Source organism: Nothobranchius furzeri, chromosome 10, assembly GCF_043380555.1.
Source record: "Nothobranchius furzeri strain GRZ-AD chromosome 10, NfurGRZ-RIMD1, whole genome shotgun sequence".
In the NCBI taxonomy this organism is placed as follows: Eukaryota; Metazoa; Chordata; class Actinopteri; order Cyprinodontiformes; family Nothobranchiidae; genus Nothobranchius; species Nothobranchius furzeri.
The window spans coordinates 72315580-72341333 of record NC_091750.1 but is presented as its reverse complement, the minus strand read 5'-3'; the positions used below and the strand labels follow the sequence as shown (position 1 = coordinate 72341333).

General features: G+C 44.6%; 1 protein-coding gene across 2 annotated transcripts; it reads right to left on the bottom strand.

The window, feature by feature from the left end:
* Window positions 1–1620: 1620 nt before the first annotated feature.
* LOC129155174 (uncharacterized) lies at window positions 1621–20643 on the bottom strand. 2 transcript variants are annotated; one of them, XM_054735404.2, is made up of 4 exons: window positions 19991–20643; window positions 19284–19544; window positions 6444–6726; window positions 1621–6264 (listed from the first exon to the last, which is right to left on the bottom strand). In XM_054735404.2, exons 2-4 carry the CDS (start codon window positions 19286–19288, stop codon window positions 5602–5604), a joined length of 951 nt encoding a protein of 316 aa, XP_054591379.2. In that variant the 5' UTR covers window positions 19289–19544; window positions 19991–20643; the 3' UTR covers window positions 1621–5601. The 2 variants fall into 2 exon arrangements, with proteins under 2 accessions (XP_054591379.2, XP_054591380.2); XM_054735405.2 differs by having other exon boundaries at window positions 19284–20157; window positions 20281–20643.
* Between the last annotated feature and the right edge of the window lie 5111 nt (window positions 20644–25754).

Genomic DNA, 25754 nt, shown 5'->3' with positions numbered 1-25754 from the left:
TGTTTAGCCCGTAAACGATCATGGTTCTATTTATAGCAGTTTATGTCAGTGCGCCCCAGGGCAGCTGTGGCTATATCGTAGCTCATCACCACCAGTGTGTGAATGTGTGTGTGAATGGATGAATGATACACTGTAGTGTAAAGCGCTTTGGAGTCCTTACTCTGAGAAGCGCAATACAAGTGCGGGTCATTTATATTACATTATTCATGTGGACTCTGCTGGGATTATTTAGAGCTGAGAGGCGCAGAGCTCTGATGGTTGACGCGCTCCAGACAGATGCGTCCTGAGAACGGCCACAGTAACATTATCAAAGTGTCGCCACCTGAAAAACAAATTTAACACGCAATCGTTTATGTCGGCTCATATCCTTTTATATTTTCTGTCTTTTATTTATGCCTGATGAGTTTTACTGCTGCAGAGCGGATAACCTGTTTCATCCTCTGGTGATTTAACCTCCCCGGGAGCGGCCGGCACGCACGCCGCTGTATTTGCGGTCGGTAGATCTTTTTTAACTGCAGTTCAAAGGTAACTCATAAGGTGAATATATATGAAGGCAGGTAGTACTTTTTCTTTAGGATTGAGAGGAGATGCAGGAAGATAATAAACAGACAGGACAGAAAAATAGTCAAATAAAACAAGTTAGTTTTTGGTGGTTGCAACAAACAGACACCATTGAAGGTCATCAGAGGTGAGGAACAGAAAATTAAATGATTCTTTCAATGTTTAGATCAGCAGGAACTCTGAGAGGCTGCAGGCGCATCAGTGAGTTTGCGGCGGCTGCGCGGGGGGGGGGGGGGGGGGGGGGGACAGTGAAGCAGGAACAGTAAAAATGCAAACACTAACGTTGTTAAAAGAAATCTGTGTTAACTTAGAAAATGTTGGCAAAATTTTAATTACTTGTCAACATTTTTCTCCAACTGCTGCACAAAAAAAAAAGACTGCTGCTTGCTTGGGCCCCCTTGTGGCTGTGGGCCCCTGGGCCTGTGCCCTGTTTGCCCAGATTACAGTTTTTCTCAGTCACTTTGGTGCGTTTCTCAGAACACTATTAACATTTGCACAGCAGTTAGTGCATTTCTCAAAACAATTAGTGCAAACTGCAAAACCTAGTGGATAGCCTGCAAAAGCACGCCACATACTCAAAATTGATGATCAAAAGCATGTAGTCATGTCAATGAAACCGTCAGTGCCATCAAAATGAAAAGTCTTGACACCATCTTTATGAACAAGATAGTCAAATGGCTTTGCCATGATTTCACTGTGACAGTTTATAATTTCAGTGTTTTCCATTGCAAGAATATTTGGTGACACCAGAAAATGCTCAAGACAGCACTATGGCCTACTGGTGTCGCGTGCCCGTCCCATTTACCGGTTCCTTTAAAACCCAGTTCCGTTAGAACTTATGAGACGGTGCATCCATCAGGGTTCGATGGGGATGTCGGTGAGTATTATAGTATTAGATCCTGGTTTGGGCGTCCTAAGTTAGAATCATATCTTTTATTTTAAAGGTGAAATAATATGTAAGACCTTTCCTTCTGTAGTAGCTCACTTCTTTTTAAGCAATCCCGTTATCTTAAGGTTTCTTTATATTAATCTGTCACAAACCGTAAAGTAAGTCCTGATCATTCCAGAACCCATAATTAATGTGCTTACCTCTGTGCAATTAATGATCAGAGCCCCCACTCGTGAAGCTTTAGAGAAAACCTGAAAGAATCAGGATTATGTTTCTTTTTCAAAAAAGGTTTATTACAAAATCAAAATACAAAAATGGGTAGATGAAAAAACAACTGCTATCCCCCACGGAGGAATTTGTTCAAAATGATTAAATAAGAGTTAGTTTACACCAGCTCTTGTCTTCTCAGAATCTCCCCAAAACTCTCCCTCTCTCTCTTTCTCTCCTAAGAGTCTCTTCTGTCATCCCCCATCCAGGCTTGGACGGGGGATGACCCCTCCAAATCTGCTCTGTCTCTTCTTGTCCTCTGCCCCAGCTGCTGTCCGCTCTCCCAATCTCTCTCTGCTGTTCAGAGCTGTTCTTATATACCCTTCCTGGACCAGCTTAAGGTCAAGGGGTCATTTACCAGATACACACTTTGTAGCTCAACACAAAACATTTGGTGTCATTTTCACTACATGCAGCATTCTTCTTAACACAGGTCATTACATCATCTTTTGCAGCATTCTTCAGTTTCTCTCCAATGTTCCCGAGAAGGCTTCTGGATCTGATGGGCTTGTCTTCACTCTGTTCTCCTCCAATCCCATCTTTCCAAGCCAGGGGTGGGGCAAAGAGGTGGGGTCAGTCTCCTGACCCTTCGCCCAGTTCTGTCCTCTTGTCCCTGTGACCCTTGTGTGACCCTTGTTTCTGACCACAGTTTTTTGACCTGCAGCCCAGCTCCTGTTGACTGGCTGATTTTGCTCGCACAAGCCAGTCCAGTGTGTTTCAGCTTGCCACTGTCTTTGGCATGTGGGGACTCGCAACATCCCCCATGCGAGAAAAATCTAGCCAGGGGACTGCAGCAGCCTTCTTTGGGGTGGGGCTGCCTCCTCCTCTGGATCATCTTCATCTCCAGTCTCAGACCCAGAGTCTGACAGCTCAGAGTCCAGATACACACCATCATCATCATCATCATCACTCACTTCAGTCTCTGAAGAACCAGATGTTTGTTCATGAGGGTTCAGAACTGGGTTCCTGCTTCTCCACCAGTTTCTGCTGCCATCTGGTCAGCTGAGCTGCTGGTTGGAACATCTCAGTCTCCTCCTTCAAGCAGACTCTCTCCCTCCAGACTGAAGACATTTTTTACTGCAGAGCTTCAAATATTCTCCTCACACACCTGAACAGCAACAAGCTAACTCTGCTAGCAGCTGCTGGTGGGAAGCTTACGCTAAAAACTATAAACTGTGGCAAGGTGGATAAATAAGGAGCAAGCGGGATTCGATCCCGAGACCTTCGGGGTGGGAGTCATACACTCTAACCACTCAGACAAAGGGATATCCCCTTGGCCAACTGGCCAGGACGCATTATCAATCGGGACATCGTGACAGAACGCTCACACTGTCACACCTTCCCCCCTCTTTCCACAAGCGCGTCCTCGTACTTCCGCGCAGGGTGCCACAAACTTCACATCCATGGACCTACTTGACAGTTCTACATGGATCCTGCCAACAACACCAAATGTGGCAAGGTTAAAAATGCTTACGCATTATTAGTGTAGCTGTCTGTCAGGTCAGAATCATACGGAGCTGTTAGTTCAGGACTCTCCCTTCTCAACAGAACTAGTAGGGGGAGGGGTGATGTCACCACATCCTGCTTGTCTGTTGTTGCTCAGCTAACTGGGTGCTTTTTCTCTGTTCAGCTGTGGCTTCTCATATCTGCAGGCTGCCGAGAGCGGAAGCTAGGTGCTTGTTTCAAGCAGATCCTCTAAAAACAAAGTTTAATTGGAGCAGAGTTCCAATGCTCCCAGTTATAAGTCCGTCCTTTACAGGCGGCACGGTTTCTCCCCTCACGGAGCCCTTAAGCACAGAGGTTCACACATTAAACATGTTCCCGGCTTCTAGCCTCCATTGCGCGTGACGATGGCCGACATGAGATTCTATGAAGCTAGGAAACATGATTACTTTACAGTTCGTGACAAATACCTCCCCGTGTTACCAGAAACGAGGCCCAAGTCACACAGATTCTTACATATCAGTCCTTCACTAGATTTTGATCCAGCCATGACGTTTAATCGCATCTCACTTGTGCCTCAGCACCCGGACAGCGCCCCGCCGCAGCTCCATACTAGCTTTTCCAGCCTCATTCTGAAAGCTCCGGTTACAGGATATTGAAAGATCTATCTGCCATGGCTGGTTAAAAGTTTTTCTTATTTTTATTTATTTTATTTTTATTCGTTTTCACGTTTTATTTTTTATTCTTATTCTTTATTTATTTTTATTTTTTGCCTAGCTTTTATCCTTGGCTTTTCTTGCGTCGGAATGCCGTATTTTCTTTATACCTTTTTAAGTTGATCGTCCGTTCTCCCAGATTTCTTTCCTTTTCGAGAAACTGGTGCGGTTTTCACTCCAAGGTTATAAGCTTAATAGGTCCTTAGCGCGCAAGCTTTTATCAGCCTAAAAGACAGTTCTACATCGGATAGCCCGGTATCTAATATTTAGACCTTCACTCCGTAGCCCCACGTTTGGCGCGCCATGTCGCGTGCCCGTCCCATTTACCGGTTCCTTTAAAACCCAGTTCCGTTAGAACTTATGAGACGGTGCATCCATCAGGGTTCGATGGGGATGTCGGTGAGTATTATGGTATTAGATCCTGGTTTGGGCGTCCTAAGTTAGAATCATATCTTTTATTTTAAAGGTGAAATAATATGTAAGACCTTTCCTTCTGTAGTAGCTCACTTCTTTTTAAGCAATCCCGTTATCTTAAGGTTTCTTTATATTAATCTGTCACAAACCGTAAAGTAAGTCCTGATAATTCCAGAACCCATAATTAATGTGCTTACCTCTGTGCAATTAATGATCAGAGCCCCCACTCGTGAAGCTTTAGAGAAAACCTGAAAGAATCAGGATTATGTTTCTTTTTCAAAAAAGGTTTATTACAAAATCAAAATACAAAAATGGGTAGATGAAAAAACAACTGCTATCCCCCACGGAGGAATTTGTTCAAAATGATTAAATAAGAGTTAGTTTACACCAGCTCTTGTCTTCTCAGAATCTCCCCAAAACTCTCCCTCTCTCTCTTTCTCTCCTAAGAGTCTCTTCTGTCATCCCCCATCCAGGCTTGGACGGGGGATGACCCCTCCAAATCTGCTCTGTCTCTTCTTGTCCTCTGCCCCAGCTGCTGTCCGCTCTCCCAATCTCTCTCTGCTGTTCAGAGCTGTTCTTATATACCCTTCCTGGACCAGCTTAAGGTCAAGGGGTCATTTACCAGATACACACTTTGTAGCTCAACACAAAACATTTGGTGTCATTTTCACTACATGCAGCATTCTTCTTAACACAGGTCATTACATCATCTTTTGCAGCATTCTTCAGTTTCTCTCCAATGTTCCCGAGAAGGCTTCTGGATCTGATGGGCTTGTCTTCACTCTGTTCTCCTCCAATCCCATCTTTCCAAGCCAGGGGTGGGGCAAAGAGGTGGGGTCAGTCTCCTGACCCTTCGCCCAGTTCTGTCCTCTTGTCCCTGTGACCCTTGTGTGACCCTTGTTTCTGACCACAGTTTTTTGACCTGCAGCCCAGCTCCTGTTGACTGGCTGATTTTGCTCGCACAAGCCAGTCCAGTGTGTTTCAGCTTGCCACTGTCTTTGGCATGTGGGGACTCGCAACACTGGTACAGCCATTTGAAATGTGCAGTAAAGTTACTGTAGATGTTGTGGGAGTTTGGGGAGTAACTGAGATACTGAATATGTACGTTTTACATTTTTACTGTATAGAAGTGTTTGTAATTCTACAGCATTGTGCAAAAGAAAAATAGGCTACAGTCACTTGTTTACTGCAGAATACATGTAAACAGAAAATCACCCGCTTGGTAGAGCTGTGCACAAATGTGAACAATATACAGTACATGTAACAGTACATACAGTATTGCACAGTACTGTAACGTACAGGTACAGTAAATCATTCTGGCACATCCAGACTTTCCTGTCTGTCTGGCCACATATTTTCATCTACATCACAGCGGATGTCGTCCCTCGCAATGCAGCGAGGAAAGTATCTCCTGGAGTGGCGAATCCATCCTCTGCAGGACTCTGCTGTGATGTTGTCACTTGCTACATCCATGGCTGCTAGCAGGGCCATTTGCTCATGTGGATGCCGGTCGTAAACTTTCCACCTCCAGGCAGAGAAAAACTCCTCTATCGGATTAAGGAATGGGGAATGTGGAGGGAGATATCCAACCAGCATTCTTTCATGTGCTGCAAGCCACTCTCTGACCAGATGGGAGTGGTGAAAACGGACATTATCCCAGATAACAACATACTTGCTGAGTTGGCCTCCACCCCTCTCATTCTCAGGGACTAGGTCCCTGTAAAGAGTGTCTAAAACTGTCAGGAGATGTTGGGTATTGTATGGACCAAGAAGGGGGATATGGGTGAGGACGCCGTTGTCTGAGATGGCTGCACACATGGCAATATTCCCTCCGCGCTGACCAGGGACTTCAGTGGTTGCTCTCTGTCCAATGTGATTTCTTCCACGCCTTCTGCCTTTGGCCGGATTGAAACCTGCCTCATCAACATGTATGAATGTGTGCAGTGGTTCCCTGGCTTCCAGCTCCAGTACACGCTTGAGAGAGAGACAGAAATGCAATTTCACAATCGTTCTGTGTGCAGTAACAAACAGTAATGCATGCATTTGGTAAAACACATTGTAGAGTATGTTTTGTAGAATTGCTAGTGTACTGCACGAAACTACAAAGTACTGTAAGGCAGTTTACAGTGCTGAACATAGAAGACCTGCTTTACCTGCACATACTGGTGACGGATCTCCTTCACCCTTTCACAGTTTCGTTCGAATGGCACTTTATACAATTGCTTCATGCAGATTTCTTTTTTTTTGAGAACTCTGTCGATTGTTGAAATTGAAACAGATTCAATATTGCCAAATACCATCTTATTCTCTATGACAGCGCTTTGTATTTCTCTCAGCTTTATTGCATTGTTTGCAATGACCATTGCACAAATGGCTTCCTCTTGCTGTGGGGTGAAAAGGGGCCCTCTTCCACCTCCGCGAGGTTTTCTTTCAATCCTATGTGGTGCAGAGTAAAATTACAGTAAAATTACAAATACAGTACAGTAACATGAGATAAGTATGAGATGGTACAGTACAGTAAATTACTGTATGCATACATGTTTTCCCTACGGAATGTTTGAATGATTGAACTGACAGTAGTTCTTCGATAGTTGAATCTCAGATAGAGGAGGAGCAATGTGGTTTTCGTCCTGGCCGTGGAACTGTGGACCAGCTCTATACCCTTGCAAGGGTGATGGAGGGGGCATGGGAGTTTGCCCAACCAATCCACATGTGCTTTGTGGATTTGGAGAAGGCTTATGACCGTGTCCCCAGGGGCACCCTGTGGGGGACGCTCCAGGAGTATGGGGTGGGTGGCTTTCTGTTAAGGGCCATTCAGTCCCTTTACCAGAGGAGCGTGAGTTTGGTCCGCATAGCCGGTAGTAAGTCGGACCTGTTCCCAGTGAGGGTTGGACTCCGCCAGGGCTGCCCTTTGTCACCGGTTCTGTTCATCACTTTTATGGACAGAATTTCTAGACGCAGCCGTGGTGTGGAGTGTGTCGAGTTTGGTGGCAGGAGAATCTCGTCTCTGCTTTTTGCGGATGATGTGGTCCTCCTAGCTTCATCCAGCTCTGACCTTCAGCTCTTGCTGGGTAGGTTCGCGGCCGAATGTGAAGCGGCTGGGATGAGGATCAGCACCTCCAAATCTGAGACCATGGTTCTCGACCGGAAAAGGGTGGCTTGCCACCTCCGGGTCGGGGGAGAGGTCCTACCTCAAGTGGAGGAGTTTAAGTATCTCGGGGTCTTGTTCACGAGTGAGGGTAGGAGGGATCGGGAGATCGACAGGCGGATTGGTTCGGCGTCTGCAGTGATGCGGACGCTGAGCCGATCTGTCGTGGTGAAGAGGGAGCTGAGCCAGAAAGCCAGGCTCTCGATTTACCGGTCGATCTACGTCCCAATCCTCATCTATGGTCATGAGCTTTGGGTAATGACCGAAAGAACGAGATCGCGGATACAAGCGGCCGAAATGAGTTTCCTCCGTAGGGTGGCCGGGCTCAGCCTTAGAGATAGGGTGAGGAGCTCGGACATTCGGGAGGGACTCGGAGTAGAACCGCTGCTCCTCCGGATCGAAAGGAGCCAGTTGAGGTGGTTTGGGCATCTGGTCAGGATGCCTCCTGGACGCCTCCCCGGGGAGGTGTTTCGGGCATGTCCTGCCGGCAGAAGGCCCCCGGGTCGACCCAGGACACGTTGGAGAGGTTACATCTCCAATCTGGTCCGGGAACGCCTTGGGGTCCTGCCGGAGGAGCTGGTGGACAAGGCCGGGGAGAGGACGCCCTGGAGCTCCCTAGTTGGGATGCTGCCCCCGCGACCCGGACCCGGATAAGCGGAGGAAGACGAGACGAGACGAGAGTAGTTCTTCCAATATTGGGTTGCGCCCTTCGACCAGCCTCCTCCATGGTGAGGCCATGATTGACAACATGGTCCACAATTGTAGCCCTAATTTCATTAGGAATGTGCCTATAGAGCTCCGGACCCCACGTGACTCTCAGTTAGTGGACGCCATTTTGGCATGCAAAAAAGGTAAACAAACACAGATGTAACCATGAACATGAACGGGATCCGCTTGGATTTTACTTCGTCGGAGTTTACTTCACAATTTAAAACAGAAGAAATCGTTTTATATAGTCAGAAATTAAATAGACTAAACATCTCCGACCCTTTCCGTGCCCCTGGGATACTTTTTAAAAATGGCAGAAGCTGTCGGAGCGGACTTCTTACCGGCACAACACCGGACCTGACCGGGGAACCCCTTGGGATTTACCCAGAGGAGCTGGGGAGAGGTCTGGGACTCTCGACTCTACTGCCCGCTCCGACGCCAGAAGCTGTCTGAGCGGGCTTCTTACCGGCACAACACCGGATCTGACTGGGGAACCCCTTGAGATTTACCCGTAGGAGCTGGCTCCGGCGGCTGGGGAGAGGGAAGTCACGCTACTGCCCCCGCAACCCAACTCCGGATTAGGGCTGTCGCGGTAACCGCAAAAATGAAATATCGCAATATGAAGAAGCCCACCGCGCTGCATCATGGGCCACCACGATTACTGAACTTGATTCAACTCAATGATGCATGTTGAGAAGGATGGCTGCACTGGTATCAAAACGAAACGTTACTTCGCTCCTTTGGGAGCACTTTGGTTTTCAGTACGTCAGCTGCTGCGCAGCCAGAGTCCTTGGCCGAGACGGAGCTGCCACCAGCGGCAAAAAATAAATAAATAATAAACGCTCTGAGACCTCCTGAAGTCCCGGACAAGCACTGCTTCTGCAACCGTCCCGAAGAGAGTTTGAGCCGAGCTGGAGCTCACTCGCTACCTGCAGGAGGAATGCATCCACCCTAAAGAAACCCCCCGACATGGTGGAGCAACAACCGGGAGAGATTCCCTTTGCTCGCCAGAGTCGCACGCAAGTACGTGTGTGTTAGCGCAACGAGCGCACCATCCGAGAGGGTTTTCAGTGTTGCTGGAAATGTTGCCACCCCTCTCAGATCCTCTCTCAAACCGTATATGGTTAACATGCTGGTTTTCCTTGTAGGTAACAAGGACGTGATCGAGCTATAAATCACCGTCATTCGTGTGTGTGAAAGGGAAATGATAATGCGCCCGCCCCCAGGCGCGCGCGCGCCCGGTACATGCAATTTTTTATGCTTGATTTAAAACAACTAAACAAAATGGTGACTTGTTTATTTGTTAGATGCTGCAGCCAAATTTGCATTTAAAAGTTTAACCTCCTGAATTTTGTTGTTTTTAAGTTCAGTCGGACTCTGACTGTCGGAGAAACAAGCGTTACTGCGATCTGTGTTGTTACTGCCCTTTGATCTGCATTCAGTAAAGCGTTATAAAAGAAGACACGGCAATTTTTAACCTTTTTTGAATGTGTAAACATTATGTTTAGATAGTACTGCAGTAAAAAAAAGGGCTGCAATAATATTGCACACCGCAATATTAAGCCACCCTGAATCACCGCAGGGGGAATCCCTCAACCGCGACAGCCCTACTCCGGATACGCGGATGAAAATGGATGGATGGACGGACAAATAACAGATTTACACGTAAGTAGTCTCGGTGAGACAGATAATAGCAATCCAAAGTGCTTTTTATGTGTGAACTGACAAATGATCAACCATTGCTTAAAAATTAAATACAGCTTAGCCGGTTAATTGCTGTGATCATAAAACACGTAAACGGCAGCACGCAGAACTCACGAGGCAACGTTCTACGTGACGTTTACTTGCTGCTGTGAGTAATAAGACAGAAAAAGCCATGCCAGAATAAGTTTAAGAAGCCCACTAAGAATCGTAATAAAAGCATTTAAAATAAATACCACACACAGTTGAGGAAACATTGGTTTAAGTACCTGATATGAAGTGGTCGCTGCATAAGCGAAAACCTTTACTCTCGGGATCCCACAGCTTCATTTTAGCCCGGTCACTAGCGCTTTTTATTACACTGATCCAACGTTTGCGGCGCTCCGGATCTTGGGGAATCCTGTAGATGGCTCATTCCTTATGTCGTCTGTGTCTGTTCTGCATCCTGGGGCACAACAGGAGTCTACCATATTTCCCGTTTGATTTAGTTTTCTGACAATAACAAATAGTCCAGCTGCCGGCTTCTGCCTGCCAATATGGCGCCGTTTCGATTTGAACTGTTGCATGCCGGGAGAAGTGACGTCAACTCCCGGAGCTCTATATCTGCCTCTTCTCCCTCTTCCCCTTCCCCTTCCTCCCCGCATCCTCACCCCTCTTCCACGATGCTGACCTTCCATTTTGTGTCACAGAAGTGTAGAAATGGTACACACTAGCTCCTGCTCAGTTCATATATGCTTGCCAATTGAGGATTCACCTCCTCATGAGTGACAGCTGAAATTCACCTGTGATCAATTGTTCAATTTTGGAGACATTTCCAGGAAAAAATGATAAAGAAAGGTATAGCAGTAGCTCAGGTGGTAGAGCGGGTTGCCTCATGATTGGAGGGTCATGGGTTCGATTCCAGCTCCCGCCAGGGGTATCCTGCTGTTGTGTCCTTGGGCAAGACACTTCACCCAACTTGCCAGTGTTAGTGGTGGTCAGAGGGGCCGACGGCGCCAAATGGCAGCTTCGCCTCTGTCAGACCTCCCCAGGGCGGCTGTGGCTACAAATTAGCTTACCATCACTAGCAGTGTGTGAATGTGAGAGTGTGTGAAAGCATCTTTGGGTGTCTAGAAAAGCGCTATATAAGTTCAATGCATTATTATTATTATTATTATTATTATTATTATTATTATTATAGAATTTGCTTGACAGATGACTAATATTTGACATTTGATAACTAGTTCAACAATTTTGTGTGTAATGACTCAATAATGAAAGTAAGACTATTAGTTTTATTGAGAACGACTATTCAGCATCCATAAGTGTAATTAGTTTTGACTGACATGACATAAGCAAATGGAAATGTCAAAAAACAGCAGAGAAGTGTGTGAAAGCAACATGTCCAAAATCATTTGCATTTTGTTCAGAGAAAGGAGAAATCGCTACTATGATGTGCGCAAATGACTAAATGTTGTGGAGGTTGAACTAATAGTTATGAGAATTTTTAATTCTGATCTGAGAAACGCACCAAAGCGACTGAGAAAAACTGTATAATCCGGCCTTGAATAAGATGTGCTGATTTGTCCAAATAAACGATAAAACACACAGAAATAATACCGGTTTTATTTTCTAAATTCTGTTTCAACAAATCTGTAATAAAATAAATAAATCTAGACCTTTCCACCGCAGATCCTCCACCAGGGGGCAGTAGACACGTGCAGGACTGGCTGTGGCAGGTTTCTGATGAAGGTGCCAAACCTGATAATCTCATCTCATCTCATCTCATCTCATCTCATCTCATCTCATCTCATCTCATCTCATCTCATCTGAACAAACCTTCAAGAGGTTGAAGTTTTTTTTTTACTTTAGCTTTTGTTTGTCAGCTGACTAAATTCAGAAGGTGAAGGACATCAAACATAAAGTTATGAACATTGATTCTCGTGTGCTGAAAACCTGATTTATTAAGTCACTTCCACTAATTTCTTGCTGCAGCAAACTGCAGATTCAAATGTTTCAGCTTCTTATTTTTGCCTTTGCATGGAATTAAATTAGATTTGAAATTGTGTCCAAGCCAACCGTCTCCATTTGTATCCTGATGACTTCCTGTTCCAGCAGTACGGACCGGCTCAGGCAATCATGAGAAACGGACAAGTAGCACCAAAAAGTCTGGGCTTCAGTGAGTGAGGAAGTCTGTGGAGGCTCGACCGAGGGTAAAAATCAAAGAGCTGTCAGAAAATCACTCACATAGATAAAGAGCAAGGATGACTCCTGGAGAAATCATCCAAGAGGAAAATGGAGAAAAAAATATTCCACAGGAATCAGATCAGGCTAAGCCAGACCTTCTAACCAATGAAGATACAAACCTGGCATTTTCTTTGTTTTGTGATTTTTTTTCTTAACTCCTGGAACCCAATCATTGTGAACGTCCTGTTCCTAATAATTGGATCCAGATCCATCCATCAAATTACTCCCCCCGCAGGAGGGGAATTCCAGCCCAGTCCTCCCTGCTAGATCTCTGATGGCTCCTCTCGCTTAAACCATGACAGAGTTTGGAAAACACCTGGTGTGACCCCGGACCACGAGGAGTCCATCAGACGCCTGGAGGCTCTGTGGCTGTTATGTAGGTGAGTTATGATAGGAATTATGGAAGAAAAGGTGCTAAAATTTGTTAAAAAGGTAAGCTAACTTCATGTTCTTACAGCTGTTGGACAAAATCCGTCTGGGATTCTCCTGTACTCTGGAGGCGTGGCTTAAGGGCGGAGCCTTTGATTTGTGAACATTCAAAATGTAGCTTGTTAGAACAGCATCTACTCACCTTTACCTGTTATCAGAGATTTTGTGGACTACCTGCCCTTTTATGTTTCCCACCTGACGTTTAACACTCATAAAAGTCTCCTTAATGCAACCAGACCGATTCTGGAGCAGCCACTCCTCAGTCACTTCCTTTAACAACCAAATGGATTCCAGGCATCGGAACTGAGGTGTTACCGCATGATCCCTGGAATCAAGTGTCTCAAGTCAAAATAGTTGGCTGCTTAAAAGATTTATTTCAGAATTAATAAATAAATGATGAGAAATGAGAAACCATGCTCTCATGCAGGTTTGTGGCCCCACATCCCGCCACGGCGAGGCCTTGGTGGAGCTTCGTGGTTACAGCAACTAAATTATGGATCTATTCCTGTGCATGAACTCACCCTGTAACGAGACAAGAAAATGTGCTACGAGGGCCGGGAATTAGCTGGATTCTTTATGAATTTACCATTCGCCATGCAGACCCCCCCCCCCCCCCCCCCCCCCCCCCACACACACACACACACACACACTGCCTGACGCGTCCTTCCATTTGTTTCTAATGCCGGTTGTCGGTCACTGCGCCAGGCGACTCAGCAGGGACTCGATTGAGAAACAAATAGAAATCAGGAGCCAGTTGTGCAGCCAGCGCCTCGGGGTGTTATTCATTTCCTTTTAACTTTTCCATTTTGTGTGTTTTTTCTCCCGTCTCTGCGGTGCTGGCGTGAAGGGACTGACAGCAGCAGAGAGCTGTGAAATCCCAGATGAAATCTGCAGCACAAACAGCAGCGAGCTGCTGCCTGCTGGCCGGCGTTGGACGCATCGCCCTTGAGTAACAAATCCAGACACGCTGCGCCATGCTGGCTCTCTGGGCCGCCTCCAGTCAGGATACACTCACTGTTTTCCAGCATTTATCTCTGTGGCATCTTTCTTTACAACCAGCACAAGGCAGATTTGTTTTTCTTCTGAAGCTCAGTGATAAAGTTAGTCGTGAAGTCATGCATCATGTTATTGTTAAACTGAACAGTTTGAAGGGTTGAACAAAAGGTTTTTAAGGCATTCCATCCTAGCAGACTGCCCTCTGCTTTCCCTCCTGGTCACAATCACCAGCTCCTCCAGAGGGATCTCAAGGCGTTCCCAGACCAGTTATGATTTAATCCCTCCAGCGTGTTCTCCTGGAGGACATGGCTGAACCACATTGGCTGTCTCCCTTTGTCATGGAAAAGCAGCAGCTTTACTCCTAGTGTCTTCTGACTTCCCCATCCTGAGGCTAAATCTGGCTAATTTCTGTAGCTTGTATTCATGCTCTTACTCTCTCAGCCATGACCTAAAGCTGACAACCAGGAGTGACGGTTGGAACGTTGATCTAACAAATCAGGAGCCTCCCTCGCCGGCTTTGCTTCCTCTTCATCTTCGTCCTTCTTTCACTCCCCAACTAGAGACTCTGATATGTTTAGATTTAGACCCCCCCCCCCCCCAAACCCATCTCATCCAGGGTGAAAACCTTTAAAGTTTACTTCAAATTAAAATAAAATAAATAGAAATTTAAATTAGAGGCAGAACAGGTAAAGTTTGATTCACTGATTTAAAGCAACATTAAAGAGTTTTAAGCTGCTTTCAAACTGGTTTCTGTGGTTCTAGAGCCATAAATGTTAGCAACCTCACGTTGGACAGCCCTCTGCTGACCAGAGACGGCACTTGACAAGGTTTTTGGTTCGGGTAGGAGCACTAGAGGGCGCTCTCTACCTGCTTTATGGCAATAGCTTTACTGTGCCGATAGCTAATATAGAGGCTAGCAGTTAGCTTTTTCAGTTTGTTGACTGTCAGAATCACTAGACAAAAAGAATACATTGGCATCATGGCAGAGCCTGAAAGTAAAAGTAAGAGAGTAAAGTCTTTGGAGGTGAAGTAAAGAGCTGAAACCAGAGTGCGTGTTGGTGCAGACTATGCTAGTTTGAGGGAGCTAAAGGTGATTGCAAGATCACAGATGGATGGTGACCTGGCTTTGTTGCTACTGGACTTGTAAGTAATATTTTTTGTCCAACACTTGATTTTTTTAACTTTGTAGTTTATTTTAGTAGTAGTTGGCTCATGTTAGCGTTAGCTCATTGTTAGCACTAGTTTTGCTAAGCACGCCCCCTGCCTCTGTGCAATAGTTGGCCGTGTTCGAGATGAGCCAGTTCTGTGCAGATTAGATCAGCGGTGATTGGCGAGCAGTGCATGTCGGTTAGATTTGTGTCCGACTTGACGCCAACTTGCTCTGACGTCATGCATACGTAGGCAACGATAATCTCGTGAGATCAAGGCGGCCGCAGATTTTGGAGCAAGGCGCTGTAGTTGCTCTCCCTCGGCTGCAAAACCTAGGGGATGATGGGAAACGCCTGGCTCTCACCTGATCTAAGATCTGATTGGTTCACATTTTGATCCAAACATGAAATATTTGGAGAACAGGAGAACAGAAAACAGGAGAACATGAAATGTTAGTTGGTCACATGTATTCTGTAAATCATGTTACGTTGATGATGACAACTATTTAGGCCATAAAGAGGAATGTGTTTTGTGTTCTTTTGTCACGTTCCCTATGAGCACACTAAACCTACAGCTGATAACCTTTACTTATTATTACAGTCATGTCTCCATGTACAATACATGATATCCACAAGCACGTGAGGATGAGTTTCAGCTGCTAACAGGCACCAGAATTAAAATTGAAAATTAAACAAGTGTGAACGGCTAACGCGATATCTTCAGCCATCGTCACCCGCGAGCTACACATGCAGGAAATTGTGTCCGTCTTAAATGCTGGCTTTCAGCCACTCCCCCTGCTGCTTCCGTCTGCTCTCGTCTGTTTTCCAGGTGATGCACAGTTCAACTCAAACACGGCCAGTTAACTGAGCGCCGACCAGAACTAACCAATAGCGTTAGACTACCGCTTACCTGCTTTAAATGTAAGGACTGCTGTTGCAGAGTTGATGAACTTTTCAGACGACAAGTACGTTTCTAAAATATAAATATATGAGAACACATGAGAATACTTGTAAAACAACGTGTTTTAGCTGTTTGTCAGCTAAAGAAGCACATTCATGAACAGAAACGTGAAGTCACCATCTTTAAAAAAACAGGAGATATTATTTGTGTGATATGCTTGTCAGCCACTAGATGGTGCCATCAGATAAGAGAAATACTCTGGAAAGAGACTTTAACCGGAAATCATCATTGAGTCGTTCTGAAGGTCTTTTTCTGTGCTCGGTGTTATAGTCTGAGGTGACCTGAGACCATGTTCGCCCATTTTTTGGCTCCGCTCCTGAAGGGTAAATCTGTTGTTTCATGTCAATTCTCTTTCTTTCATTTATTTTCTTTTTAGAAATGTATAGTGCATAGAGACTTTTAACAAATGCGCTAATGAATTATTAAAATGCACAAAAACATAAAGACCAAAAGAGCTTATAACCTAAACCTAAATGTTCAGATGAACTGCACATTTCTGGAACTGTGCTGCTCTGGGAGTAGCTCTGTTGACTATAGAGCTCCGGGAGTTGACGTCACTTCTCCCGGCATGCAACAGTTCAAATCGAAACAGGCGCCATATTGGCAGGCAGAAGCCCACAGCTGGACTATTTGTTATTGTCAGAAAACGCAATCAAACGGGAAATATGGTAGATTCCTGTTGTGCCCCAGGATGCAGAACAAACGCGGACAACATAAGGAATGAGCCATCTACAGGATTCCCCAAGATCTGCAACATCACAAATGTTGGATCATTGTAATGAAACGTATTAGTGACCGGGCTAAAATGAAACTGTGGGACCCCGAGAGTAAAGGTTTTCGCTTATGCAGCGACCACTTCATATCAGGTACTTAAACCAACGTTTCCTCAACTGTGTGTGGTATTTTTTCTAAATGCTTTTATTACGATTCTTAGTGGGCTTCTTAAACTTATTTTGGCGTGGCTTTTTCTGTCTTATTACTCATAGCAACAAGTAAACGTCACGTAAAACGTTGCCTCGTGAGTTCTGCGTGCTGCCGTTTACGTGTTTTATGATCACAGCAATTAACCGGCTAAGCTGTATTTAATTTTAAGCAATGGTTGATCAATTGTCAGTTCACACATAAAAAGCACTTTGGATTGCTATTATCTGTCTCACCGAGACAGATCTCAGACAGATCCTGAGACGTTCCTGCCTGACATATTTATTTTTTTCACGGAAAAAATCAGACTAGTGATTTCTCTTGGCGTTCAGTTTATACATTCAAACAGCACAGCACTCTATTTAAACTACTTACGAGTAAATCTATGTTATTTGTCCATCCATCCATTTTCATCCGCTTATCCGGAGTCGGGTTGCGGGGGCAGTAGCGTCGAGAGGCCCAGACTTCCCTCTCCCCAGCCACTTGGGCCAGCTCCTCCGGGGGAATCCCAAGGGGTTCCCCGGCCAGGTCCGGTAAGAAGTCTGCTCCGACAGCTTCTGGCGTTTTAAAAAAATATCCCAGGGGCACGGTAAGGGTCGGAGATGTTTAGTCTATTTAATTTCTGACTTTCGGTTTTGTGAAGTAAACTCCAACGAAGTAAAATCCAAGCTGATCCCGTTCAATTTGTTTACATTTGTTGCCTGCCAATATGGCGTCTACTCTCTGAGAGTCACGTGACGTCCGGAGCTCTATATGTAAGTTTTGCCTCTTTTTTTTTTTTTTTTTGACATTTTGTCCTCTAGTTTCTCAAGAAAATAGGTACTTTTTTGGACATTTAACTTTTCTGTTTCTGGTGCTGTGAAGCTTAGAGGATTTTTATTGCTATTTTTTCACTTTTTTAGCATTTGTTATGATGCGTACCCATGGCAACAAGCTGGTTTACAATCGGGAGCAGCTGATTAACATGGTAAAGGCTGAAATAATACCTCAACTGAAGCCACAAATCCCAAATGAGCTAAACCGCAAGAAGCATGGGTGCAGAGCGGGAGCATAATGGAGACAGAGAAAGAGGAAATTCAAACCATCTCTCCTATCGATCATAATGGGCAATGTGAGATCACTGGCCAACAAGATGGATGAACTCCAAGCCCTTTCAAGGACTCAGCCAGAGTATAGAGCTCCGGACCCCACGTGACTCTCAGTTAGTAGACGCCATTTTGGCAGGAAAAAAAGGTAAACAAACACGGATGTAAACATGAACGTGAACGGGATCGGCTTGGATTTTACTTCGTCGGAGTTTACTTCACACTTTAAAACTGAAGAAATCGTTTTATATAGTCAGAAATTAAATAGACTAAACATCTACGACCCTTTCCGTGCCCCTGGGATACTTTTTAAAAATGCCAGAAGCTGTCGGAGCGGACTACACCGGACCTGGCCGGGGAACCCCTTGGGATTCCCCCGGCCGGAGGAGCTGGGGAGAGGTCTGGGACTCTCGACACTACTACCTGCTCCGACGCCAGAAGCTGTCGGAGCGGACTTCTTACTGGACCTGGCCGGGGAACCCCTTGGGATTTACCCGGAGGAGCTGGCTCCGGCGGCTGGGGAGAGGGAAGTCTGGGCCTCTCGACTTAGGCTACTGCCCCCGCAACCCGACTGGATAAGCAGATGAAAATGGATGGATGGACAAATAACATAGATTTACACGTAAGTAGTTTAAATAGAGCGCTGTGCTGTTTGAATGTATAAACTGAACGCCAAGAGAAATCACTAGTTTGATTTTTTTCGTGAATAAAATAAATATGTCAGGCAGGAGCGTCTCAGGATCTGTCTCGGTGAGACAGATAATAGCAATCCAAAGTGCTTTGTATGTGTGATCTGACAATTGATCAACCATTGCTTAAAAATTAAATACAGCTTAGCCGGTTAATTGCTGTGATCATAAAACACGTAAAAGGCAGCACACACAACTCACGGGGCAACGTTTTACGTGACGTTTACTTGTTGCTATGAGTAATAAGACAGAAAAAGCCACGCCAAAATAAGTTTAGGAAGCCCACTAAGAATCGTAATAAAAGCATTTAAAATAAATACCACACACAGTTGAGGAAACGTTGGTTTAAGTACCTGATATGAAGTGGTCGCTGCATAAGCGAAATCCTTTACTCTCGGGATCCCACAGTTTCATTTTAGCCCGGTCACTAGCGCGTTTTATTACAATGATCCAACGTTTGCGGCGCTCCGGATCTTGGGGAATCCTGTAGATGGCTCATTCCCAGTGGCGGCTGGTGAAAAATATTTTTGGTGGGGCTGTGCTATTTTTTTTAAACAAACTTGTGCTTTCTGAGCTTTGTGCACAAGTTCACTATTTCCTGAATTAAACACAGCTCTTTTATTTCCTGTCTTACATCATTGGACAAACTGATTAATCCAGGTGTGTCTGACTATTGGCACGCTGCCTTGCAGACCAAGGTTGAAAAATACTGCATTAAATTGCACATAAAATAACACTACCATAAATGGTAAATAGGCAATGCAAGAGGCAAGTAACAAAAACATTTTGTTTAATTTCAACATTTGAGTGAACACCAAAAATTACGAGCAGGTCACTGTTACAGTAATGGTAGTAAACACCACTTAGACAAAATGCCAGAAATTTACACTGTTAAGGTCAACTTTATACAAAGATCAAGTGGATGCATTTGTGTGTGTGTGTGTGTGTGTGTGTGTGTGTGTGTGTGTGTGTGTGTGATACCTCATTTGTACAGAAATTTTGCCCTTCTGTCCTTCTGAGTGGCAAAGCTCTCGATGAGCTTTTTATTGAAGTCAGGAATGTTTGTGACAAGCTTTTTTTCATGGAGAGCATGGCAAGAGCATTCAGCCCTCCTGTGTCATGGTGTTCCTCAGGAAAGTCTTAATCCTCTTTAAAGTAGAAAAGCACCTTTCTGATTCGGCTGTGGTCATGGGTGTGGTGACAAGAATCTTCTTTTGCATGGCTCAGGATGGTGTGAAAAACCTGTCATATGATAAATAAAAAACAACAGATAAGTACATAGGAAACACTTTCATAGGAAATAATGTCATCAGTATCCTCTTACAAATGTCATATTTCCCAGTTTTTGGGACAATAAAACATTTCTGATTCTCAATCAGATGTTTTTACATTTGAGGTAAAAACATCTAATTGAGAATCAGAAATGTTTAATTGTCCCAAAAGCTGGGAAATTTGTTTGCTGCAGCAGAAGTGTAACAAGTAAAATGGAATCAGATTGATGTATGTACAAATTTACATGAAATACACATTTACGTGATTAAATATGAATAATAAGTATGTGTGTTGAAATTAGTTTTTACAGTTATTGCACATTAAACATGTTATTAAACAAATGTCCCGGTTTGTGGGACAACCAAGGATTTCTGATTCTGATTGTCTTGTTCACAGAAATGTAATGTACAGCTTACCTCTGCACCCAGCTGCTGTTGTTCCCTGCATGGCAACGTTAGCTCTGCTGCCTAGCATGGCTAGCTTCACCGTGTTGTTGTCCATGTGTGCCCGGGATGACTCGTGTTTCTTCACCTTCTCAGAAAAATGTTTCATGTCTGTAACTCCTGACTCATCCATGCCTTATCTGTCCCAGCCGTTTTGAATAACAAACACGGAAAGCAAAATAACGCATTAGCGTTATTGCATCCAGCTAGCCAAGCCTTCCTGGTGTACCAATTTCGGGAGAAGCCTAGTGTGTACAGTTTACCTCTCTCCTTCTCCTGCTGGCTTATCTTTATGTCAGGCTGATCTGGTCCAAGCTCTTTGACATTAAGTTTTTCCACCATAGTTCTCCTCTCGAACGGATACTGGAGAAGGGACTGAACTGAATTCAGTGGCTGCTGAGATCCGGTATCCATGCTGGTTGTAGTCACTGGCGGCGTCCATGTTACATCTGCGTCACGACCAAAAACGACTCTGCCGAGTTCTACCGAACACCACCGAAACCTTTGGCAGTAGCTCCATCGCCCATCATGCTTCTGAAACGTTCTGAAACAACGTCGACGCTGATTGGATACATTCCCATTCCTACCCTTTGATATTCTTGTCAGCAATTGGACAGCTGGTCTCGTCCTGTTTGGGTGATTGAAAAACAGCATACAGCCTCCACCGCTCGGCAGAGACCGGCAGAGATCGGCAGAGACCGGCAGAGACCTATATATATATATATATATATATATATATATATATATATATATATATATATATATATATATATATATATATATATATGATTTATTTTTGTTACAAAACACACAATAAACTTAGAATATGTGATTATTGTTAATTTTATTTATTTATTTTTTTTAAATAAAAATTAAAAACACGGAAAAACTGGGAGGGCGGCGCCCTATCGCCCTCTACTGGCCAGCCGCCACTGCTCATTCCTTATGTCGTCCGCGTCTGTTCTGCATCCTGGGGCACAACAGGAATCTACCATATTTCCTGTCTGATTGAGTTTTCTGACAATAACAAATAGTCCGGCTGCCGGCTTCTGCCTGCCTAATGGCGCCGTTTCGATTTGAACTGTTGCATGCCGGGAAACGTGACGTCAACTCCCGGAGCTCTATTGGCCATGCAGTGTTATGTGTTTCACTGAGACGTGGCTGCAGGACCATGTCCCCAATTCCAGCATCTCTCTGCCAGTATTCCTGACTGTACGAGCAGACAGAGATCTGAAGAGGAGCGGGAAAAGAAAAGGAGGTGGAGTGGCAGTGCTTGTCAACAACAGATGGTGCCATCCAGGTCATGTTTCAGTGAAATGTCATCTCTGCAGCCCAGATGGTGAACTCTTGACAGTAAGTTGTCACCCAGTGTTGTCTTGGCAACTGTTTATATTCCACCTTCAGCCATTGCTGAAAGTGCATGTGATGCCATCAGTTCTGTTGTCGCTAAGCTACAAACCCAGCACCCCAATGCATTTGTGGCTATATCTGGTGATTTAAATCATGCCTCGCTCTCTGCTACACTTCAAACATTTCACCAGTTTGTCAGCTGCTCCACCACAGAAAACAAGACATTGGATTTGTGTCATGCAAATGTAAAGAATGCATACATGTCCAGCACAAGACCTCCTCTTGGACAATCAGATCACAATCTTGTTTTTCTCTGCTCAGAATACAAACCACTTGTTCAGAGGCAACTGATGACAAGAAGAACTGTGAGAAAATGGTCACAGGACGCTGAAGAAGCCCTGCAGGGTTGCTTTGAGACCACAGATTGGATGACTCTCTGCCAAGGATATGAAGAGGACATCAATGCCATGACTGGATGTGTCACTGACTATATAAACTTCTGTGTGGACAACATCATACCCACCAGCAGTGAGATGCTTTGCTAATAACAAACCCTGGATCACCAGTGAACTGAAGAATCTGCTAAATTAGAAAAAAAGAGCATTCAAGGAGGGAGACAGGGAATTATTGAGGAGGATACAGGGAGTGCAGAATGATTAGGCAAATGAGTATTTTGTCCACATCATCCTCTTCATGCATGTTGTCTTACTCCAAGCTGTATAGGCTCGAAAGCCTACTACCAATTAAGCATATTAGGTGATGTGCATCCCTGTAATGAGAAGGGGTGTGGTCTAATGACATCAACACCCTATATCAGGTGTGCATAATTATTAGGCAACTTCCTTTCCTTTGGCAAAATGGGTCAAAAGAAGGACTTGACAGGCTCAGAAAAGTCAAAAATAGTGAGATATCTTGCAGAGGGATGCAGCAGTCTTAAATTTGCAAAGCTTCTGAAGGGTGATCATCGAACAATCAAGCGTTTCATTCAAAATAGTCAACAGGGTCACAAGAAGCGTGTTGACAAACCAAGGTGCAACATAACTGCCCACGAACTGAGAAAAGTCAAGCGTGCAGCTGCCAAGATGCCACTTGCCACCAGTTTGGCCAAATGTCAGAGCTGCAACATCACTGGAGTGCCCAAAAGCACAAGGTGTGCAATACTCAGAGACATGGCCAAGGTAAAGGCTGAAAGATGACCACCACTGAACAAGACACACAAGCTGAAACGTCAAGACTGGGCCAAGAAATATCTCGACTGATTTTTCTAAGGTTTTATGGACTGATGAAATGAGAGTGAGTCTTGATGGGCCAGATGGATGGGCCCGTGGCTGGATTGGTAAAGGGCAGAGAGCTCCAGTCCGACTCAGACGCTAGCAAGGTGGAGGTGGAGTACTGGTTTGGGTTGGTATCATCAAAGATGAGCTTTTGGGGCCTTTGTGGGTTAAGGATGGAGTCAAGCTCAACTCCCAGTCCTACTGCCAGTTTCTGGAAGACACCTTCTTCAAGCAGTGGTACAGGAAGAAGTCTGCATCCTTCAAGAAAAACATGATTTTCATGCAGGACAATGCTCCATCACACGCATCCAAGTACTTCACAGCGTGGCTGGCAAGAAAGGGTATAAAAATAAAAACTAATGACATGGCCTCCTTGTTCACCTGATCTGAACCCCATTGAGAACCTGTGGTCCATCATCAAATGTGAGATTTACAAGGAGGGAAAACAGCACACCTCTCTGAACAGTGTCTGGGAGTCTGTGGTTGCTGCTGCACGCAATGTTGATGGTGAACAGATCAAAACACTGACAGAATCCATGGATGGCAGGCTTTTGAGTGTCCTTGCAAAGAAAGGTGGCTATATTGGTCGCTGATTTGTTGTTGTATTGTTTTTGAATGTCAGAAATGTATATTTGGGAATGTGGAGATGTTATATAGGTTTCACTGGTAAAAATAAATAATTGAAATGGATACATATGTTTTTTGTTAAGTTGCCTAATAATTATGCACAGTAATAGTCACCTGCATGGTGGCGCAGTGGTTAGCACTGATGTCTCGCAGCACAAAGGCCACAGGTTCGAAACTCGGCTGCGGCCTTTCTGCGTGGAGTTGCGTGTTCTCCCCATGCATGAGTGGGTTTTCTCTGGGTACTCCGGTTTCCCCCACAGATCACAACATGCCCTATAGGTTATAAATTGTAAGTCGCTTTGGATAAAAGCGTCTGCCAAATAAATAAACATAAACATAAACCTGCACACACAGATATCTCCCTAAAATAGCTAAAACTAAAAACAAACTAAAAATTACTTCCAAAAACATTCAGCTTTGATATTGAGTTTTTGGGGTTCATTGAGAACATGGTTGTTGTTCAATAATAAAATTATTCCTCAAAAATACAACTTGCCTAATAATTCTGCACTCCCTGTACAGAAGCAACTGAAGATCAAGATCAGAGACAGCAAGGAGGCATACAGGAAGAAGCTGGAGAACAAACTACAGAGGAACAATATCAGAGATGTCTGGTCAGGGATAAAGAAGATCACAGGCTTCAAGCAGAGGAAGGATTTCACAGATGGCAGCCTGGACACAGCCAATGAACTGAACAAGTTCTTCAATAGGTTCAGTTCAGGAACAAACCCAGCATCCTCCTTGCCTGCCCCCAGCTAATCAGACATCCCATCCTCCTCTGATCCAACATTTTCCTGTCACACACCAAATCTTTTGTCCTCTAACGCAGTCATGGACTCTTCTGGTTCTATAAATCCGTCTTCAACCAAGTCAGGAGATGCTGCTGCCCAATTTACCTCCCCTCCCACCTATCTGTCTCTAGAAGTCAGGTGAAGAGGCAGCTGGAGAGATTGAACAGAAACAAGGCTGCAGGTCCAGATGGTGTCAGCCCCAGAGTACTGAAGGCCTGTGCAGAGCAGCTCTGTGGGATTCTGCAGCACCTCTTCACCTTCAGCCTGGCCCAGGAGAAGGTTCCAGTCCTGTGGAAGACATCCTGTCTTGTTCCAGTTCCAAATAAAACTTGCCCATCAGTCAATGACGACTACAGACCGGTTGCCCTGACATCCCACATCATGAAGGTCCTGGAGAGACTCCTGTTGGTCCACCTGAATAAGCAAACTAGAACATATCAGGACCCGCTGCAGTTTGCTCATCGCCATGGAGTTGGAGTTGAAGATGCCATCATCTAGCTGCTTCAACCAACCCACTGTCATCTGGACAAAGCAGGCAGCACTGTGAGGGTCATGTTCTTTGATTTCTCCAGTGCATTTAACACAATTCAGCCTGATGTACTTTGCCTGAAACTCCAGAAGACACAGGTGGGGGCCTCAACTATCGCCTGGATTAAAGACTACCTGACAAACAGACCACAGTTTGTGAGGCTGAAGAACTGGACATCAAACCAGGCGATCAGTAACATTGGAGCACCACAGGGGACTGTACTGTCACCATTCCTTTTCACCCTGTACACCTCAGACTTCCAGTACAAATCAGAGACCTGTCATCTACAGAAATACTCAGATGACTCTGCAGTTGTCGGGTGTATCAGAGATGGACAGGAAGCTGAGTACAGAGAGATGGTGGAGCGCTTTGTGGTATGGTGTGGAAACAATCATTGTTAAGCTCCACACAAGTTCTACTCCAAAGGGACACTCAGGGACAACTCTTGATTTTGCTTTTCATCAACTTTTATTTTTCAACTCTGAGATTTGTTGTGGTTTCAAGTGATCAATGCACGATTTCATCAGGTTGATAACCTTCAAAGCACAGAAACAAAGGTTAGCAACAATATTTTGTAAAATATTTTTAAAATAAAAAAATAAATGAATGAACAAAATAATTGAACATTTCAGATAAATTAACCATTTTAAATTAAATGAACGATTTAACTGTAAAGTGCTTCAAATGAATTGATAAAACTCCCTTAATGAATTAAGTTAAATCAAGGAATCAATCAGTAAAGGGAATACCTTAACTGAGTATTTCATCAAGTACCACATCAAGTAACAAAATAAATAAATCAACTGCCTTCAAGCTTGTTAATGTATGCTTTTAACCTTTCACCTTGCTAAACACATAATTTTACTGCCAACAATCACTCACTTCAATCAAATCACTACGATAATGCAGTGCGTCAACTTACTCTGACACTGAAACAGAATACTCTCCGGGTACAACTTAAACACTTACTAACATAAACCAGAAATATTTACCAACCATTGGCATCTTTAGAGTAAAGTTCATGTGTAGAGCTTGTTGTGCTGTTCCTGTTTGACTGAGGACTGAGAGCCACCATCCTGCATAGGTGTTTTTTTAATCAGCGATCAGTCGCCTTTTTGTTGGTGCATTCTGGGAGATGTAGTTCTCAGTGGTGGTGGCCCAATTAG

Excerpts from the sequence above, each read along its gene's own strand:
- LOC129155174 (XM_054735404.2), bottom strand. Across the intron at positions 6,265-6,443 it reads TCCGTCACCAGTATGTGCAG|CGTGTACTGGAGCTGGAAGC; the intron begins GTAAAGCAGGTC and ends CTCTCTCTCAAG.